At 38.5% G+C, this 21814-nt stretch overlaps 1 protein-coding gene across 18 annotated transcripts in view; it reads right to left on the bottom strand.

Annotated features, from left to right (window-relative positions):
* Positions 1–21814, bottom strand: part of DYSF (dysferlin) — a 203963-nt gene that overhangs the window by 28611 nt on the left and 153538 nt on the right. For all 18 annotated transcript variants that reach the window (XM_054586835.1, XM_054586841.1, XM_054586839.1 and 15 more), the window contains one exon: positions 2014–2112. In XM_054586835.1, coding sequence (XP_054442810.1) covers positions 2014–2112 — 99 coding nt within the window. The remainder of the gene's footprint in view (positions 1–2013; positions 2113–21814) is intronic.

Below are 21814 nucleotides of genomic sequence, written 5' to 3'. Positions count from 1 at the left end.
CACTCCATTTTATTTTCTTTGCTTTTTACTTTAAATTCTATCTTCTCTTTTGTTTGCACTGATCTTTTCAGCCATTCTAAGATGTATTGCTTTAGACATGTCTTTGAAAGACAATAATAAATTTTAACTTTTGATATAATCTGAGTCCTTATCACTGAACAGAGGCATTTAATCTCCTTTTATTTATTACGAAAACTAATATGTTTTATCTTTTTTCTATTGTGTTTTTCTACAATTACTGGGGGGTTTTATCCTTTCTTACTGTATCTTTTGTTTTCTATCTTTTGCTACTGAGAATATGAGTTGGGTTTTTTTCCCTATGCTAATAATTACTAAAAAATATTTTTGTGTTTACCCATTGTATACACCATTCTCTCCATAATACTACAGGCTGTCTTTCAAAGACTCATGTTAGCGGTGGTGGTTTTCTTCTATTTACTTATCTTTAAAGGACCAGCATTCTTTCCAGGTCTGGTTTCTCCCCAGTAACAGGTTGAGCGCATTGTTTCAGGCAGCCCATTTTCACTTGAGCACTGTCAGAGGTCTCCTCAGAGAGGTCAAGCTGGACGGCTGGGCGCCAATTGAGTTATCCAACATCCGAGGGAGCAGCAAGGGGCCATGGTCATGGGCCACCCTAGCAGTTCTCATTCATACTGGGTTTTTCTCATTTTTTGGAAAGACTACAGTAAAAACATGCCAGACCTAATGTGTCGGACCTTCTTCCTGGCACATAAATGGTTCTGCCTCTTTGCCCAGCCTCACACACCCAACTCCCAAGTCAGTGAAGAACATGCTGCCTGAGGCCTTGTCTCTGGGTGTCCAGGCCTCCAGACACAATTCACCCAGAACCATCACTTTGTGAAATCACCTTCCAGAGTGTGCACCAAAGGCTTTCACCCGGTAGAATTACCTGAAAGTCCAAGCCACCTACTCCTCCAACTATTCCCAGCTCCCATTAGTCCCTGCTAGGCTGCTCCTTGAGCCTCTCCCATGGTCTGACAACCCTTGCAATCCTTCTCTAAGTAAGGCAACCAGATATAGCAAGTGAAAATATAGGACAGCCAGTTAAATTTGTATTTCAAATAAATAAACTTATATTTAAAATATTGCCTCATGCAATATTTGAGGCATACTTATATTAAAATATCCACTGCTTATCTGAAATTCAAGTGTAACTGATTATTTGAATTTTATCTGGCAGCCTTCCCCAGGACACTAAAAAACTCCTTTGGGAAGCAACTGAGTCACCTCTGGTCATCTTTTTTAACAAGTAGGCTACTTTTAAAAAGCATAATTGTACTTGTGGAATTTCTTCAAAATAACAGAATTTGTCTGACTCAACCCTGGTTTTGTCTTTCTGTTTGTTTGGGTGGGCTTCTTTTCTTATTTTCACAGAAGGAGAGTTTAGCATATTTTTATATTTACTAGGTAATTTCTGTCCCAATTATAGATGTGGGATAATCAGAGCAACATTCTCAAGCAACCTTCCTTTTTACTTTGATACAAAACTTTATTATAGAAAAGTTCAAATAACTTCAAAAGATACAGAATAGTATAACAAATCCCTATGTACTCATTTCTGTTTTAAAATTTCTCAATATTTCTAACAATTTTTAATATTTTGAAAATCTGTCAGAGGACCACCCATACCATCTCTCTTCCTCCTTATTATTATTTTTTTGAACATTTAAAAATAAATCCCAGGCATCATTTCACCCATAAATACTTCAGTACTTTCTAGCATTCTCCCAAAAATACTTTCTTGGTTATCCCAGCCCACATTGTCTTCTTGCTCTAAATCTGTAGGTGACCTTTCTCCCCTCAGTTAATATATTAGGATTTTTCAGTTCAGGTACCAAATGACAAAACAAACATAACTATACACATATATAATCAAATACATATGTATATATACATACATATATATATATTCTCTTTCTGTTGTGCCTCCTTCTGCCCACTGCATGTGCCCAGGGACTTACAGGCAGGAGAGAACACTCGGAGAGTCCTTACCTTTAGAGTGTCAAAGTCCTTCTCCAAGTAGGAGCCACACTTTTCCCTCTCCCCGATGGAGGCATAGAATTTGCTCCACCAATCAATGAACTCCTCCTCCTGAATGGATAGAAAGACACCCACCATTTCAGAAACAGAACTTGCCAAGCAAGGTCATCCTGGACCAAACACCTAGAAAGGCCAGGGGCTTGGCGTGGACTTCAAAGTTCCCCTGTTGGGTGAGTTCAGGGGAGCAGGGGGCTGGAACTTCCCATCCTTCCAGGGGCCAAGACTGCACAGACCAGGAAAAAGGTTTGAACATTTGCTTGGTATTAGGAAACAGAGGCTCTAGCCTGGGCCCTGCCCCCGCTTCATTGTGTGATTCAGTTATGCTCTTGGGTCTCCCTTTTTCTTTCTGTGAAGTGGGCATACATCACGGTAGCTGAGGCAAAAACTTTGATGGTATGTAGGGTAATTCTTTGGGGAAAATGTTAATAACGTTAGTTATAAATGCCATTAATGTGCTATTTATAAATGAAATGCAGCAGACCCAGGAAAACTGAGACCCACAAAGAGCTATCCTGTTGCCCCTCCACCCCAGCAAAAAAAAAAAAAAAAAAAAAAAAAAAGACAAAGAAGAAAGCATTGGAAATCAGAACTCAGCCTCCCCCAAGGTCAAATCAAGGCTGAATCCTTGAAAAATCAACAAACACTAACTAAGTGTCCATAATTCAAAAGACACTATGTTGCACGGGAGAAATTAGGTGAGGAGATAGGAAGTCTGTGACAACCGGCCCTTGGCCCCATCCTTCCTCCACTTACTCCCATTAGAGAAAAAGGCAGACAAGTTTGTGGTGGTGCGCTTGGGTCTCTCTGCCTTTTAACTCCTCCTGCACATGCTGTGTCTACAATGTTTCATAGCTTTTGTGTCTAGAACACCCCTCCAGCTATGTCCTGTCTACGTGTGTGTGTCCTGTCACCCAGTGAGACAGCAAGCTTCCCGAAGATGGGGTGGTCACCCTTCCCCAGGCCTCCCCAAAAAGTCACCACGGGCTGGGCACTCGGCCTGCCTGTGAGTACCACTGAAGCTCAGCAGTTCAGTGGAAGAGCCAAGGACAAGGTCTAAGGATAAGCCATCTGGGACTCACTTTCCTCCTCTGTATGAGAGGGTGAACTAGGAGGTCTCCCAGGAGCCTGCTCTGATTTTGTAAAATGAATCGAATGTCTACCATGGAGTTTCGGGAAATGTTGCTGGCTCTCTTTAAACCAATGCCCAGTCCTTTGAGTTCCAGCATATTAAAGGTGAGCACAAACTGAAAAATGCCATGGGAACCTGAACAAGCACAATGGGGAAAGGGTGGAATGAGGTTCTCAGATTCTCACCCGTCCTGGAAGTGTGGCCTAACACCCTCTGTGTGGCCAGAATGTGGTTCCCAGACACACAGCACAGAGAGCAGGTGTCTGGGTGAGGATGAGTTTGAAGAGAGTCGTTGTCTGAACAACTCTGAAAAACTTACCAAGAGGGTCTTCTGCAGCCAGAAGAGAGGAAAAGAGGTTCAGATGTGTTAAGACACATCTTAAGGGTAGCAGAGCTTTCTCACTTGTAACCACTCTTGAAAAAGCTAGCAATAGGGCAAGTCAGACCTTAGCCCTAATGTTTTAAGTTCAATTTAAAGAAAAAGATACTATGGATCAATAAACGTACACAGACATACATATCAAACCCACACAATCACCAGTACATGGAAGACTATATTTATACAGACATGCTAAAATGCACATATACCCCCCAAAATACACACATTAATACACAAGCAAGTATGTGCACATAGGTAGAAATGGTTAGAATGGGATTTCATTGAGCTGGTTGAGTCCTCCCAGTCTTTATTTTCTTCCTCAGCCCAGATCCTTAAAGATCTGAGTTTATGTCTCCAGCTCAGAGTCAGGCACAAACAGGCAATGGAAAGTGTGTTTTGTACAAAGAAATGACAGCAACACAACAATTGTAGGAGAGTTACTATACTTCCCTCAATCTTAAAAAACCAAGCAAAAATTTTTTAAAAAATATGGAGACAGAGAATCTGAATAATATCATTAAGAGTGTCAATTAAAGACAAACATGTAATCTCAACACAGAAATTATACCTTCTTGTCCAGCACCATTGGAGCACTTAGAAAAATTAAAAGCCACAAAGCAAATTTCAGTAAAGTCCAAAAAATAAAACCATTATCAATCACATTTTCTTACCAGATACAATAAAACAGAAAACTAATGGGAAATTTAAAAATTAAAAATCCCAAACTTTTAGATATTTAAAGGTACAGTCTTACAACCCTCCTAAGCTAAAAAGAAAACCAAAACTGAAATCACAGATACTTAGAAAATACCAACAGTGAGAAGGCTATGCCCCCGAATCTGTGACTATATGTACTCAAAGGAAAATACAGTGTTAAGTGTTTTTGCTTTTATACAAAAGGAATGAAAATAAATTATGTGATAACTCGAGAAATAAGTAGGAAGACCAAAAATTGAAAATGGCAAGTAGAAATTAATATATTAGAAAAGGCTGTTATAATTAATAATTAAATCCTAGAACAAACTTTTAAAAGACCAATAAAGTAAGTATTTATCAAACCTAATGTTTAAAAGTGGGTACACCATTAAAAATCAGGAAGATCAAAAAAGATACTATGGGGATATTAAAAACATTAAGGAGTTTACTACACCCAAATTAATGACAAAACCTTGGAAAATCTAGAAGTGGGATGATTTTCTAGAAAAAATTTTAAACTGCCAAAATTGATTCAAAAGTAATAGAAAACATGAAGAGATCACTACCCTGAAAATGGAAGAGCTCTCAAAGAAGAATCGTACTTCCAAAAAAAGACGTCAAGCAACCGAGATGATTTCTTTGGGGGAAATCCTATCAGTCCTTTAAGGAATAATTCATTCTTTTTTCCACAGCATAGAGAGAAGATGAAGTTTCCCCATTCATTTCGCAAAGACTGACCAACACACACACACACACACACACACACACACACACTCCATTCCTGAAAAAAAGATGCTCAGACCCTAAATAAAACAGCAACAAATAGATTACTGCAATAGATCTGACATGGTCAAGCTGAATTATTCCAGGAGGCAGGAGTGGCTCAATACCACTGAGTAAGCAGAGAAAACCTTGGAAAGGTTTTCCAAGATCATCTTGATCACCTGATGATCTATAACACCTGATCATATGTAACAGAAATTTGGTAATTATAGCCCACTGGCCAGCCGCCTGGTTTTATAATTTAAATATTGCCTATGGCTGCTTTTCAGCTACAAAGCAGAGCTGAGTAGCTGTCACAAAGACTTATGTCCCCAAGCTTAAAATATTTACTATCTGGCCATTTAAGAAAAAGTTTGTCAACCTCTGATCCATAACATGCAAAAAAGAAGCGGGGGTAAAGAGGGTGATAACATTTTTCAGTTATTCCTAAATTAAATTCTCAGTGAATTAAGAATAAAAGGAAGTTTTCTTAACATAAGAAGAATATCTTAAAGGAATAGCTAGCATTGTGCTTAATAGTACCAGCCATTTTCCCTTCTGGGTTTTTGGACATAAGACTGCCTCTGCCAATAGTTTTTGTGTGAGATGAATATAAAGAAGCAGTAAAGTCAGAGTAGTTGGGAGTCAGGCTAGCAGGGTTCAAATCCTGCCACTCCTACCTGGGTGACCCTGGGCAATGACTTAACTTCTCTGTGCCTCAATTAGCTTATCTGTAAAATGGAAAAGTAACAGCACCAATCTGAGAAACGTATTGTGAGGAATAAAATGAGTCGATACGTATAAATTGCTTAGAACAGTGACTAGTACATAAGTGCAATGTGTTTACTGCTAATACTGATAACGGTATTGCTTCTTTTGTGTTGGCCAGGTTGGCTTCTTGTCCAACGGCTAGGCTAGCTCTCTCACGGACTGCTAGCAGGGGCATAGCTGGCCACAGCTTTCCAGAAGGCAATTTGCCCTCATGTTTCCACATCCTTAAAAACATGCATTACACTTTGACTCATCATTCCTGTTCTCAAAATCTAGCCCAACAAAGTAATCATAAATACTCATAAAGAATTAATTTATAATAGTAAAAAACTGGAAACAACTTAGGCGTTCAGCAATAAGGAACTGTTTCAGTAAATTGAGCATCCATATGATTAAACGTTATGCAACATAAAAATGATGCTATTGAAATGTATTTACCGATATGGAAAGTTTCCCTCAAATGATAAAATTTACGATAGTTAAAAAGGGAATGATGTGGTTTTATTTTAATAAAAGGACCAAACCCCAAATATTCACAGCAATTATCCCTGAATAAGATTACAAATGTTTTGTTTATTCCTTTTATTTTTGTGTATCACTCACTTTTTTCCGATTTTTCATTGTGTACATGTAGTCCTCACATAATTTTTAAAATTAAGGATTTTTAAAATAAAAGGCAATAGCAAGATACTTCAAAAACATTACTAAGAAAGTGAAAACATAATTCACAGAATGACAAAAAATATTGCAAATTATATATCTGATAAGGGATTATAATCAGAATACATAGAGAACTCACATAATTCAACAGTAAAAAGACAAATAATCCAATACAAAAATGATCAATGCATGTAAATAGACATTCCTCCAAAGAGGATACATGCATGGCCAATAAGCAAGGAAAAAGATAATTAACAATATTAGGTATCAGGAAATTGCAAATCAAAACCACAATGAGAAAACACTTCACACCCACTAGGATGGCTATGATTAAAGTCAGGAAATAGTAAGTGTCGGTGAAGATCTGGAGAAACTAGAACCCTCATACTGCTGCTGCAGAGGGAAAATGGAGAGTCACTTTGGAGAATGGCCTGGCAGTTCCTTAAACAGTTAAACAGAAAGCTACCATGTCACCCAGCAATTCCACCCCAAGGTATATACCCAAGAGAAATGAAAACTTATGTCCACACAGAGACTTGTACATGACTGTTCACTGCAGCACTATTTGAAATTGCCAAAAAGTAGAAACAATCCAAATGTCCATCACCTGATGAATGGATAAAGAAAATGATATATCCATACAATGGCATATATTTGATCATAAAAAGCAATGAAGAAATGATGCATGCTACAATATGGGTGAACCTTGAACACGTTATGCTAACTAAAACAAGTTAATTACAAGGACTCCATAATGTTTGATTCCATTTATATGAAATGTCCAGACTAGGCAAAGCTATTGAGACAAAAAGTGGGTTAGTGGACATCCTATCTTTCCTCTTGTTACCACGGGTGCTCTACTTGCACCCCAACCCAAGGCCAGCCCTGCACTGCTGTCCGGAGCCCCATGCCTTCTCGTCTACTCAAGGACACTGTTCCATGATTCTCACCTTCCTCTGCATCATCACACTTCCCTCTCCACTGGATCATTCCCATCAGCATTCAAACATGTGACACTAGTTCCCCATCATTAAAAAAAAAAATCTCTGACTACACATTCTCTTTTGGCTCCCACCTCATTTCTTTCTCACTTTTACAGAAAAACTTCTAGAAAGAATTACTTACACTTGTCTCTAATTCTTGTTTTTCCATTCTCTCTGCTCTACCAAAACTTATTTCTCAGGTCACAGTGACTCAGGCCTCCATAATCGATCTACTAGCAGTATCTGATGTAGCCAGTCACTCCTCTGCCTTTGAACTACCCACCCCTCCCACCTCTCGCCCGGCAGAGCCCAGTGACCCTCCCACAGCATGGGCCACGCCTCCTCAGTCTTTGCTAATCCCTCCTTGTCTCTCACCCTCTGATCATCTGAGTGCCTCTGGGCTCTGTGCTTAGACCTCTAATCCTCCTCGTCCACTCTCACTCCCTTGGGATTCTCCTCAGGGTCTTACGTCTTTAAATAGCCCATACATTGATGAATCCCAGGCTGAGCTCTCTTCAGCATGGATGACTCCTCTGAACTCCAGCTGTCTGCTTCACAAATCCCACTGGACATCTACTAAGTTTCTCAAATGTGACATGTCCAGAATCCAATTTCTGATCATCCTCCACCCACCTGCTCCTTCCACAGTTTTCCTTTTGTAAGCAGATGCCAACTCCTTCCTTCCAGATGCTCAAGCCAAAAACAATGCAGTCACCTTGGACTCCTGTACCTTAGGCTCCACATTCGATCCATCAGCAAATCCTACTGGCGCCACCTTCAGTACATATTCAGAATCGGACCACGTCCTCTGGCTCCCCATCATCTGGATTATTGCACCAGTTTTCTAATTGGCCTCCCTGCTTTCACCCTAGCTGCCCAATCTATCTTAACACAAGAGCCACACACATCGGAACACGTCACCTCTCTGTACAAACCCCTCCAATGATTTGCCATCTCGCTGAGAACAGAGCTAGAGCCCTTACAACAGCAACAAGCTAAAGTCTCTCATGATGAGGCTTTCACGTCTCCCTGATCTCTCACTGATCCTTGAACATTCCCAGCACCTGCATGCTCTTCCCATGGCAGGAACTCTATTCCCATGACAGAGAGAGGACTTCTCCGCCTCCTTCAGGTCTTGACTTAAATGCCATTTGTCTTGCCCTCCTTATTCACCATATTTGCAATCACAGTTCCCTCCCAACAATTCTTATTTCCCTTTCCTTGCTTTTTCTCCTTACCAACCAACACCATCTGACATTGCATATATTTTACTTAGGTGTTTTTCATTGTGTCTCCTTCCCCATGAGAACTGAGATCTTTATCTTGTTTAACACTATGTCCCAGTACTTAGAACATTGCCTGGTATATATTTGCAGTACATAGTGATATTTGATGAATACATAAATAGCAGGGGAATGGGTGGTCCTCAGTTTCTAAATTTCCAAAAGTAGGTGACATGTCATTAAAATAACAGGTTTAAAAGAATGTTTTGTCCAGCCAGTTTTCCTACCATATACAGATGAGATGAAAATGTACAGGGGGAGAAGCAGCAAGAACTAGAGATTTGTGACAGTTTCTGATAAGGCACCCCCACACGCTGCCCCGCAAGGTTAGCCCCAAAGCTCTATGTGGAAGCTATCCCTCCCTAACTTTGGGGACCTGGTAAATAGCAGCCACTTAGAAGTTGCCAGAGGAATTGGGGCATGGGGCACTTGGCGGAAGATGGCTGAGGGGTGTTGTGGGAGAGAGAGCCTAAGGCAGTCTTTTGTCATTACCTGCAGATCCCAGAGTCCCTGAAAGAGCTGCCATATTGTACCATGCTCTCCATAAGGACTGGAAAGTGGAGCAAGAGGGAGAGCGAGCCAGGGAAACCTAAAAGGGTCTTAGGGCCAATATGGCAAAACTGTGTGGTCTGTGTGCTCAGGAAGCAGTGGACCTACAGACAGATCCAGGGAGGACACATGCTGGTGACCAGGAGTCTTTCCCTGTGCACGTCATGACATGATGAAAGCCCAACCCAAAGTGTAGCTGCCTCCCAGGGATGAGGATAAGAGGGAAAAGCCCAAAAGCGACCAAGATTAAATCAATACTGTTGAAGAATACCAGGGCCTTTCCAACCATCAGAAAAAAATGTGAGCTCAACAAGAGATTAACTTAAATTACAGAAAAATTACAGGTGTGACTTGAAAATATCATTCCTGCTCTTTCACTAATCTGGCTTCTAATTAAGTTATCTTAAGCCTACTACTTTTCCTCAGGAAGTCCAAGAATAAGTTAGCATATCCATAGCAACGAGCCCCACAGAAACAGAATAGCCCTTCCATGTCTTAACCTGGATGTGCCAAAGCCAACCAACCCTCTGATGTTGGTGGAACCCCATAACCCAAAGCTCCAAAGGGTCAGATGTCCTCTAATTTCAAGTGTGTTCTTGACCTCATTTGGCAAGAGCTAGGCATCCAGTCCTGGACCGTGGCAAGAAAAAAAAACAAATGCAAAAGGCTTGATTGTTGAAGTGTCATCTCAGGCTTTGGCAAAAAGTCTGACCATTAAAACTTTGTTTTCCCATGTCCAAGGTTCAAGGCCACTCATCGTTCAGTCAGCCAAGAAAAAATAGTCTGATCAAGGCACGAATTGGCAGCCTCTCCAATTTCAGCTAATAGCCAACATTCAGTTCCTGAGCAACCAGAGCCATGTAACAAAGACATTCTTCTACAGGCCTGATCCAGTCTAATGGGCACTCTAATCCCTCCGAAGACCCAAATCAGCACAGCACATTCCGAACATTTAATCTCCCATTTTCATTCAGTGGGCCTAACACATTTCATAAATATGAGCGGCAAAATTGATAATAACAATCTGAGCCTGCCTTTCTGTGAAGCAAATAAAGTGCAGAGGAGGGGTCACATCACTTGCCTTCTCTCCTGCATGGTGACCACTTGAATCAAAGAGAAAAGTTCCTGGTCAAAGGCAGTTATCACCAAAGTTATAATGTTACACCTTGGGTCACTATATTGACCTATACACCCACCCCTAAAAAGAAGTCCATTTTTCCTTTTAATAATTTTAAGCAGGCCTTCATTACCTATGTCAACACAGAGGCAGACATGTAGACTGTGTTGAAAGTAATTTCTATTATAGCACAAATCATTATCATCAAGATAGTAATGATATACCAAGCCAACTGAGGTTATTGTGAGGCCCTGAGTTGATGCCTGGGAAGACATCCTGTGACCTGTACAGTTTACCGTGATAAATCTTCTTGTTGATATTGTCAATGTCATCAGTTTGATCCCCAACACTGCTGCCGCATGGCTTGACATGTGCATAGCTGAAAAAATACTATGATGATTCCTCTAATTCTTTTATTAATGCCCTAAAGCTTAAGAAACAGAGCCTATTTGCTCACGCACACACTAATACAAACACAGGGGTAACATACAAGTACTCATCCCTACATGTAGATCAGACAAACCCCCAGATATGCAGGTACCCCAATTTCAAACCTACCCCACCCCATGCATACTGAACCTCTCTCATGCCCCCCAAACCACAGAAACATACGCCCACCGCCAGCTACCATGTTAATTCAGCAGAACTCGACACACTCGTAACAAAAATCACTTAATTATTTCCACAAGTGGAACACTGGGCTTTCAACCTCTTGTTGACACTTTTTGCAGTCCTGCCCCTGTGTCTGTTGAAGGGGGATCACTGCTCTGCTTACTCTTACTTCAAGCTGGACTAGAAGAGGCGGGAGGGAAGGGAAGACCTTTCACCAAATGCTGAATTGCTTCCAAAAGGCCGAGTGAATAAGTGTGCCTGAAATCTGGCGAAGTCAAGCAGATGGTGAGCAGAGAAGGGTCAAATTTGACTATTGGCCCGTTCCAGATGGGGGACCCAAGTGGGGAGAGGAATCCCAGCTTGCTGGCCCTTTCCCAACTCAGGAGCCCAAGGTAGATATGTGGGTCCATGACTCAGTCCCCAGAGGACAGCATGACCACATGCCCCCCACGCAGAAAGCCCCGAGAAATGGAATCTATCCAGTAGGTTGAATGAAAGGAGACTCCATCAGAGTCTTCAAACTTAGGAAGAAAGCAATGAGACATCACTAATTCAGAATCTGAGATGATTCCAAGAGGGCCTGGGCCAAAGCTTACCTTACCTTCATTTTGCTTATGTAGACAATTTTGCTTACCAAGAGTTCCAACAATCTACTTCAGAGAAAAACTATTTTTGAAGGCCTTCCCAGAACTGCAGAAGCATTCATCAAACTATGGACACTAATCTCAGTTATCTTAAATTCAATTTAAAAAGTATTTTGGGGGTGCCTACTATGTGCCAAAGTCAACTGACTTTCTAGTTACTGTGTGCATTTCCATACACAAAATCACATTACTTTTGAAATATTTTATATTTTAAACTTGCTGCTAATTCAGTCTTGTTTCCCAATGTCTCAGTGAATGCAAGAGAGGTAAGGACACTGGGTAGGTTAGTAAGCTTCACTGAGCATCCTCAGGGGGACTTGTATTCAGCAGCAAGTTCCAAGCATTGATTTGACCAAGGCTAGGTGGCAGAAGGGCACAGGGATGGTGATAGGACCAATAGGGGTAAAAAAGGCATTGAATTAGACCTCAGAGAGAACTTTGTGTACTGCAGATTTCCAAGGAGAGTTGAGAATTTCCCTCTGGGAAGAGAAGAACCTTTTTTCTCTGGATGGGAAAACAGGTCCCTTGTGGATGAGGGGAAAGACCTCTGAGGAAGAGGGGAGTACGGTGAGGCGGAGGCGGAAGCAAGGACGGCTGGCGGGAGGGGGCTGGGGCCTCCTCCTCCCTGATGAGGCCCTGGAGTTTGCCAGACGAGTTTCACCCTGGGCTGTCCCCCCTGCAGTGTGCATCCAGGGAGGAGGGGTGCACCCCCGAGGAGACCACAGGAATGCCAAGCAGGGGAAAGGCGCCCTGAGCCAAGGGCTCCGGCAACGAGGATCCAATATCGGCGGGTGACTCCAGCCCCCGTAACAGGAGAGACCGTAAAGTATGTGCTCTGCTTCCCAACCAGCAAACACAGCAAATAACCAATTACTCCAAATAGCTAACAGATTTCGGCTCTGATTTCCCTCCCCTTGCCTCCCCTGTGCCTTCACTTGTCATTTGATGGGCGATTTGTATTTGCTCTGAGAAAATGAGAGAAGGAATGACTCACAAAGGAAGGTCCAGATCACACGCAGTGACAGGCATCAAACCTCCTTAATCAGAACTAATGGGAGTGGGGGGCGGCCAGGCTGCACTGGCAACACATCTGAACAGGAGATATTTTTAAAGAAGTATAGTTTTGTTACTTTTAAACACATACAGTAAGTCCTGCTAAACCAATATTGCCAAATAACATGTCCTTAAGAAACCTATTTTAAGAAGGTAAGTATCTTCCTAATTAACACAACTGATATATACAAAAGTACAGGTAAAACCACTGATGTTATTGAAGTTAAAATACTCTCCCTCAAACTCTTGAGTTCAGAGGTGCAACCATGAGTTCTGAGACAAACTGCCTTGGATGCCTTCTGGAAATGCTTCCTCACTTAGGAGCCACACCCTGTAATTGATTCCTTTGCTCAGAAAACCTTTGCTTCAAAGTCTTTGGATAAATTGTTGTCAGTACTCATGAGCTGTGCAATGAGGCATTCCCCCAATTAAGGCAAATGGGTCTGTCCTTAGAGAATCAGACCATGAAATCAATGCGTGGTTGTTCAAAGCAAAGAGAGGCAAAATCACCTCACGGGGGAAGAGTGGCTCCTACACTAAGCCTTAACCCTAAGTGAGTAGACTGTATTAATAAACCTAAAGAAAGTATGTGTCTGTGAGAAAAAGGAATTGGTCAGTCCTGGAAACAGAGGAAAAGAGGAGTAAGGGTTCACTGTTGACAGTTGTTCACATCAGCACCATCAGGGGAGAAGGGACATGGGCTTAGGGACTAAAGCTGTCCCCACTTTTGAAGGCAGATACATCCACCCACGCTGGTCAGCTGCCGCTAAATTTCAAATCACAGAATTCTCTCTCCTCAGTCTGATTCCTCACTCACTTCCAATCACAATTTGGCTTCCCAATCGCTGAGCCTATTGAGGGACAACAGCTGGACCACTAGCCAAGGTCACATCCATTAGGCAGAAGGATTTCTCACTGTGACTTCATAAACTGGCAAACTCCCTTCAGAGACTTGAGAAAGACGTATCCAGCCCTGAGAACAGCGCCCACAGGGTTAAGGATCCATCCACCCAGACAAGACTACAGGAACTTCCCTAAAAGAACACCCCTCCTGGTGGGCCTGCTGGGAGAGAACCAGGTCTCCTTTACTTACACAGGAGTGGAGTCGTAGGCAAGAGCTGTGGCCCTCACCGGCCGGCTAACCCCAGACGGCCTCAGCAAACAGAAAACAAACTCTTTAGCCCAATAGAAAAGCCTCTGAGCCTGCTTTCCTTCTTCCTTCTCCTCCCTGCTGGATTCCTAACTTGCCAAATAAAAACAGAGCATCCTTTGACTCTTTCCTTCTTCCTTTTATCTGAGTTTGAGATTAGAAGGAGTCCATGCACTGATGGGCAGAAGCCATCTGAGCTCCCAGTACTTGACAAGCAAGGACTTCCCTCTGTAAAGACAGAGAGAAGAGAGTAACGTTCAAAACAAGAGGAGCGGTATGTAGATTAAGACAAGACAAGTGGTATGATAAAGAATTGAGTAAAAAAAATAAAAGAAACCAAATGACTAATTTATGCACAGAGGAAGTCTCAAGAGGATACCACAGACAAGAAGTTAGGTTTGCGGTCCTAAATATAACCTGCATGAAGACAAACATGACTCTCAAACTTAAAACTGTAATATTTACAATAGCCTAGTACTAGAAACAGCCTAAGTGCCCAGCAGTAGATGAGTAAAAAAACTGGTATATTTACTAGGGAATACTACCTAGCAGAAAGAAAGAAGCAACTCCTATCTTCCGTGATAGCATGGATGGAACTGGAGAATATTACGCTAAGTGAAATAAGCCAGTCAGTGAAAGAAAAATACCATGTAACCTCGCTTATAAGAGGAATCTAATGAACAAAATAAACTAATGAGCGAAATAGAATCAGAGACACAGAAACATGGAACAGATTGACAGCGTTTGGCGGGGAGGGGGATAATGATGGGAAGAAGGGGAAGGGATTAATCAAAGCACATGTATGAATGGCCCATGGACTTCGACAACCGTGTGGGGTTGGCTGCAGGAGGGGGAGTGGGCTGGGCAGAGGAGGGCAAAGGGGGGAAAACTGGGACAACTGTAATGGAACAACAATCTTAAAAAAGACACTGATTTCCAGCAAAATGACAATCTAGAGGACCAGAGGAACCCTCCAAGTAAAAACACTTAAATTAATAGGTATCTCCAAAATCCTCTCTGAATGAATGACTGAGCTGATAGGAATGTTACAAAAATAACAATAATAATAAAATAAAAAATAAAAAAAATTCCTTGGGGCAAATAAGCAAGCAAAAATCCAGAGGAATAAGGAACCAAAAGCAAACTAATTGTGGACCCAAAAAGACCAGGCTGAACATTCAGTTTTAAGTGAATCTGCACTTGTAGTATTTCCAGGCATCTGGTAAAAGTAAACACATATCATCTCTGAAAGAATGTGACTTTTGTCCAGACCTCAAAGAACTCTCAGATAAAGCTCCAAGGAACATGAGTTCACACAATCGAAATAGTGAAACACACAGGGAACAAGGCACCATAAGCAAGAGTCAGCTAGAAACACCAACTGCGGATCAGGCCCGTTAGAACAAAATTATCAAAATTAGGACTTTAAGGGAAAAAACTGTTTAAAAAATAAAAGGCATTAAAAATATGGCAAAGAAACAAGAGACTTTCCAAAATAAGCAAGCAGATTTGGGGGGGAAAAGAAATTTTTCAAGATAAAAAATACAATATTAAGACTAGAAACTCAATTGATAGGGTTAAATAGGTACTAGAAACAACTAAAGACTACATGAACTAGGAGATATAGCTTCAGAAATTAACCAGAGTGCAACACAAAGATATAAGTAATATGAAAAAAAGTTGACCTGACATGAAAAATAAGGACAATCCAACATAGAGTTCTAGAAGGAAATGACAGAGAATGGGGACTAGGTACTATTTAAAAAGATAATGATTGAGAAATACTCAGACCTAATTAAAAGAAAAACAGAAAACAGCCCTCAGGTTTTGGTGGACAAGAGCAGGATGGAAGCCAGAGACAGTGAAATAAATCTTCAAAGTGCTGACAGATATAAGTGTCCAGGAAACTAGCACTTCCAAACTAAGGGTGAAATAAAAATATTTTCAACAATAATTTAAAAATGATCAATTTTATCATGATCTGACCCTCATTAAAGGAATTTCTATAGGCTCTTCATAGAGAAAAATGATGATGCTAGCGAGCCCTGGCAGGGTGGCTCAGTTGGTTGGAGTGTCATGTCGTACACCATAAAGTTGTGGGTTCGATCCCCAGTGGGGGCGCATATGGGAGGCAACCGATCAATGTTTCTCACATTGATGTTTCTTCCTCTCTCCCCTTTTCTCTCTCTCTAGAATCAATAAACATATCCTCAGGCGAGGGTGATAAAAAGTAAATAATATGATACTAGGAGGAAGAAGTCTGATGTATGAAAAGAAATAGTAACTGTGAGTTCCTTTTTACTAGAAAAATTGATTACTTAAAAGGTATTGCTTAAAAATGTGGCTTATAAATATAAAATTAAAATATTGAACAAAAGTTTGTAAATCGGTAAGTGATTAGAGTTAAAGCATTGTAAGTTCCTTGCAATATTCTGGAGGAGGCTATAAAAACCAGTTAAATTTAGACTTTGCTAAGTTGAATAGGTACATTAAAGTTTGTGTATACTAATCACTAAAGGAATATAAACAACATACAGTTTTAAAACCTAGAAGAGAAGAGACAATAAAGGGGGGATGGGTAATCTCTCAAGCCAAAAAAAAAAAAAGAGGAAAAAGGGGGCATAACTAATAGAGATACAAAATAAGATAGCAAAAATAAATCCAAATATATAAATAAATGCAACACATTAGACTCTCCAATTCACAAGTTAAAAGAACAATATTGTCAGAATGCATTTTAAAAATCCATTTAACTGCTGTTTGCAGGAGAGACACCTAAAATAGTCACAAAAAAGTTGAAAGTTAAAAGTTAGAAAAAGTTATGCTAGAAAAATACTAAAAGAAAGCTGGTATAGCTATACTAACATGGGACAAAACAGGCTTTAAGGCAAAGTTCATTAGCAGAAATTATAAAAGGCAAAGGAGTGGGGGTTCACTACATGTTGTTAGAAGATTAAATTCCCTAGGAAGATGGAAGAATTATAAACTTGTCTGAGCTTAATTACACAGCATCAAACACATAAAGAAAAAGTAGGCAGAATCCTAAGAAAAAAACCACAAAAATGACAGCACAGCAGAATATTTTCATACACCTCTTTCAGAAATCGATAAACCACACACACACAAATGTCAGAAAATAATAGACTAACATAATTAACAAATCTGACCTAAATGGGTATATTATATGTAAAACACACATGGAAAATACACATTCCCCTTCCAGTGCACATAGGACAGTTAACAAAAGTCAACCTGACCAGGCCATGAAGCAAGTGTCAAGAAACATTACACACAGACCGAATTCTCTAAACAACAGTACAGTTAAGCTAGAAACCAACAAGAACCAAGAAATTCAGAACTTCTAAAACATACTTTTAAACAATTCGGGTGTCAGAAAGAAATATAACAGAAATCAGAAAATACTCAAACTGGAAAATAATTTAAAAAATACCATTTATCAAAACCTGCAGGATGCATAAAGCAGTACTTAGATAGAAATTTATAGTCTTGTGTTTACATTTTTGAAAAAATGAACGTCTGAAAATCAATAAAATAGACATAGCAATTAAGACAAAAATATAACAAACCTCCCCAAAATAGAAGGAATGAGATAATTTTAAAAAGAAATTAATAAACTAGAAAACAAGGACATAATAAAAGATGACCAGAGCTAAAAACTGGTTCTATGAAGAGACTAAAAAAAACTTAATTTCTGATACAAATAATAAAATATAACCTTTGGAATGAAAGGAGGCTTAACTAAATTGAGGGAATTTCTTTTTAATGTAAGAAAAACGTTATTCCATGAACTATAAACTTTGAGTGATAAAATATAAATCACTAAAAGTGACTCACATAGAAACAGAAAATCTCAAAGGTCCTATAAACATGTTTTTAAATCACGTCACCAGTTTAAACCCCAAGAAGAATGTTAAATCTGAAGAGTTTACAAGTGAATGTACCCTTCAGGCAAGAGATAATGGCAATCTTTGGTCATTCATTCAGAGACTAGAAACAGAGCAAATACACTCTAAGTATTTGTAAGATTAGCATTATCTAAATATCAAAAGCTTAAAAGGAGAGTATAAAAAAGAAAGAAACTTCAGGTCATTATCAGTCAAAAATTGATGCAAAAAAAATTACTAAACTAAATGTCTGCAATAAATCTAAAAAGATAATATATCATGACCAGAATATGTTTTTTCAGAAATGCAAAGTTGTTTCAGCATTAAGTGTGTGTGTGTGTGTGTGTGTGTGTGTGTGTGTGTGTGTGTGTGTAAAGGTAATTCACTATTTTAACAGATTAAAGGGAGTAAATCATATGATCGCCTCAACAGATACAAAAAGAACATTCAATAAAATTTAACATCATTCATGATAAAAAAGAAAACTCTTTGCTAATAATCATTTACCTGATAAATTTCATACTCATTTGTGAAAAATAAAAATATGCACTTTTAAATTAAGAGCAGATAAGAAAACTCTCCAGTATCAAGTTACATGGAATATTAAACTAAAGGTCCTAGCCAGTACAATAAGACAAAAAAAATAAACAGCAAACAAGAAAAAGAAATAAAAAGTACCCAGAAGAATCAAAACTGTGATTAATCACAAATTGTATAATTTACTACACAGAAAAAAACCCCCGAAGAATCCTCAAATGAGTAGAATTAACAGGCAAGTTCCACAGAGTTTCTGGATATAACACCAGCATATGAGAATTAAAATCATTTACATATGAGCAAAAAAATAATAATTAGAAAATTAACCTTAAAAACCCCAAGTAAAAATACCACTAAAGATAAACTAGCTATTAGATTTTTAAATCTAATAAAAGCAGTAACAGACTTTTTGGAGAAAATTATAAATGCTTATTGAAAGACGTTAAAAAGGATCTAAATAAATGGAGAACTACGTCATGTTCATGGTCAAAAGCTAACACTATAAAAATACTGGTTCTCTACAAATTGATCCAGAAATTCACTGTAGCTCAGTCACAAATCACAACAGTTTTTAAAAAGAAATTGACAAGCTGATTCTAAAACTGAGGTGAAAAGCAAAGGACAAGAATAACAATAACACTCCTGAAAATTAACAAGGTGGACTATTCCCTTTACCAGATATCAAGGCTTATTATAAAACAGTAATATTTTAAGTAAGACAGTATAGTATTATTGCATGGAAGACAAACAGATCAATGGAACAGAATAGAGAGCCCACAAACAGACCTACACTTAAATAGTAACCTGATACATGACACAGCTATCATTTATAATCAATAAGAAAGGACAGATCTTTCTATAATGATATGGATTCACTGGTTATCTACATGGGGAAAAAAAGGAAAATCTAATCTCCACTTCACACTTTACATACACATGCACACACATCAATTCAGAGGGATTAACAACTTAAGTGTGAAAAGCAAAACTCTAGAATTTTTGGAAAAAAATGTACACAAATATGTCCTTTTAAAAAATGGTTGAAGCAATAGAGAGAAAGATGAAGTGATAGATAAAATATACATAATAGGAATTTCATAGGAAGAGAGCTTAAAAACGACTTGAGCCCAGAATTTAAAGTAATTAACTTAATGGTATTTTCAAAAAGCTGGTTCTTTGGATGAAAAACAACTATAAAATAGATAAAATGATATTAAGCCTAATAAGAAAGATAAAAAACACACATCTACAAAATTAGGAATGTGGGGGAAAAACAGAACAGATACTGAAGTATTTTCTTTTGTTTTAATAATATGTACTAACAGGCACTATCTGTGAACATGTAAGCCACAAAACTGACTAAAACGTAGAAAGTGATCAAAGAATGTCCTCCCAAAATTTTACACTGGAACACAGGGTTGATGCACTGTTTACAATTGTACTAGAGATGCATCCCTGAAAATGTTTTATAATCCAAAACTCACATAACACTATTTTCCAGAAAAGATAATGGGTATCCTATTAACCAGCTAAACCATAAACACAATTCACTTGGCCACCACCTTTTAAATTACATAACTGTTAAGCATTTTTTTTAAATTTAAGTTGATTTATGTTACTACATATTTCATACATAAGCAAGACCATTAAAATGTTTATATCATGCAATTTCCAACTTGCACCATTCAGATTCATAAAAAGTGGAACAAATGTATTTAACTTTTTAAGAAATAATAATTGTAATTCATAGAGACTGCTCAAGAGTACAGAAAATGAGAGTACACCACAAAAAAAGTGCTGTATGAAACTATTATAACCCTGATATCAAAACCTGGAAAGATAACCTAAAAGTAGTCTTTATCAATAGGTGCAAAAATCCTAAATAAGTAATAGCAAATCCAACTCAATGATATATTGAAGAAGTTCTAGTTACAAACTTCCCCTTACCCAGGATTAACAAACACTATCCATTCTCTTGGACTAACTTTGACTGTGGTCCAGAGCCAGGTGAAAACCTGCAGCGAACCTAGAATGTCCACTGCAGCTCAAAGGGGATGAGCTGTATGTTGACCAAGAGTCAATGGTACTTGTTCTTAAACCCATTTATGCCCGTTGTATTAAGATGGTAATTAGATTAATGCAAATATTACAAATGATAGAAAATTTGAATTTAAAAAGAAAGGGCATTTTATCTATGAAAATCAATGCTGCTGTTTTGTTTTGTTTTGTTTTAATGATGGAAGTTAAAGATAAGTGAGATAACAAAAGAGGTGCAAGGAAGGGACCTTCATCTTTAAAAGGGCTCCACACAAAGTTTTGGCAGGTATTCTTAAAGTCTCATCAAACTTTAATAAACCTAAAGAAAAAGCCATAGGTAATGCACTTGGGATGTGGTTTATACCTGAAGAATCATGTGACACTCAAATGACAAATCCAAATTCAAAGAGGCCTTAGCACATGTCAAATAATTGAAAAATGAAGATACATGGATACGGTTAGAAATAAATTGTTTATGGTACATAACGTATGACTTTTAATGAGTCTCTATTTAATCAACTTTTTCAATTAGCCAACCATCTACTTTTCTTAATTGATTGAATAAGAGGACTTCAGGTGCAGTAACTGTAATATCATGGTCAACAGACCCATTTGGGTTTACTCCAGGAATGCAGGACAATTATACATTATATTAACAGAACAATGGAAAACAAAATGATCGACTTGGTAAATGCCAAACCGCACCGGATAAAATTAAACTCCCATACCTAATTTTTAAACTATTAGTAAACTCATAATAAAGAACACAACCTTGACAAAAATCAAGAATATCTATCTGAAACTACCAATCATTATCATAATTAATGAAAAAATGGTAGAGGCCTTCTCATTAGAATCAGTAACTAAGTTTGCTCACTAGCATCTCAACTATCGAATGTCATTTTGGAAAAAGAAATAAGGTATAACTATTAGGAAAAATTTACATACTTATTATTGTTTGAAGAAAAAAATCTTACCTACCTGGAAAACCCAACAGAATCAGTTAACAACTGTCAGAACTAATAAAGGAGCTTAATAGAGAGTATGTTTCAAAGTAAATATATAAAAATATTATTTTTTTAGATTCTAGCAATAACCAGTTAGACAAAGACATAGGGAAAAAAAGTGACATAGGGATCACTTAGATAGCAACACAGGCTATAAAATACATATGGGTAAACTTAACGAAAAATGGACTGGACCTATACAAAGTAAATTAAAAATCACCCCTCTGAGGTACATAAAATAAGACAATAGAAATTAGAAAATTAAATGTCCAATGATAAGACAATAGTTAAAACATTATGGATGTCCACATAATGAAATGACATGCCACCCTATTTTTAAAAACATTTAAAGACATGGAAAAACATTCACAATATACTTTTAAGTAAAAGAAAAGACAGATTATTAAAAAGTACAATATGATTGCATTTTGTAAAAAAAAAAGTATGTACATGTACATAAAATATATCAAAAAATATAG

The sequence above is a fragment of the Pteronotus mesoamericanus genome, unplaced genomic scaffold (genome assembly GCF_021234165.1).
Source record: "Pteronotus mesoamericanus isolate MK-2021 breed Mesoamerican mustached bat unplaced genomic scaffold, CSHL_Meso_final contig_98, whole genome shotgun sequence".
NCBI lineage: Eukaryota > Metazoa > Chordata > Mammalia > Chiroptera > Mormoopidae > Pteronotus > Pteronotus mesoamericanus.
Note: the sequence above shows the minus strand (reverse complement) of the source record. Positions and strands in the feature narration are given on the sequence as shown.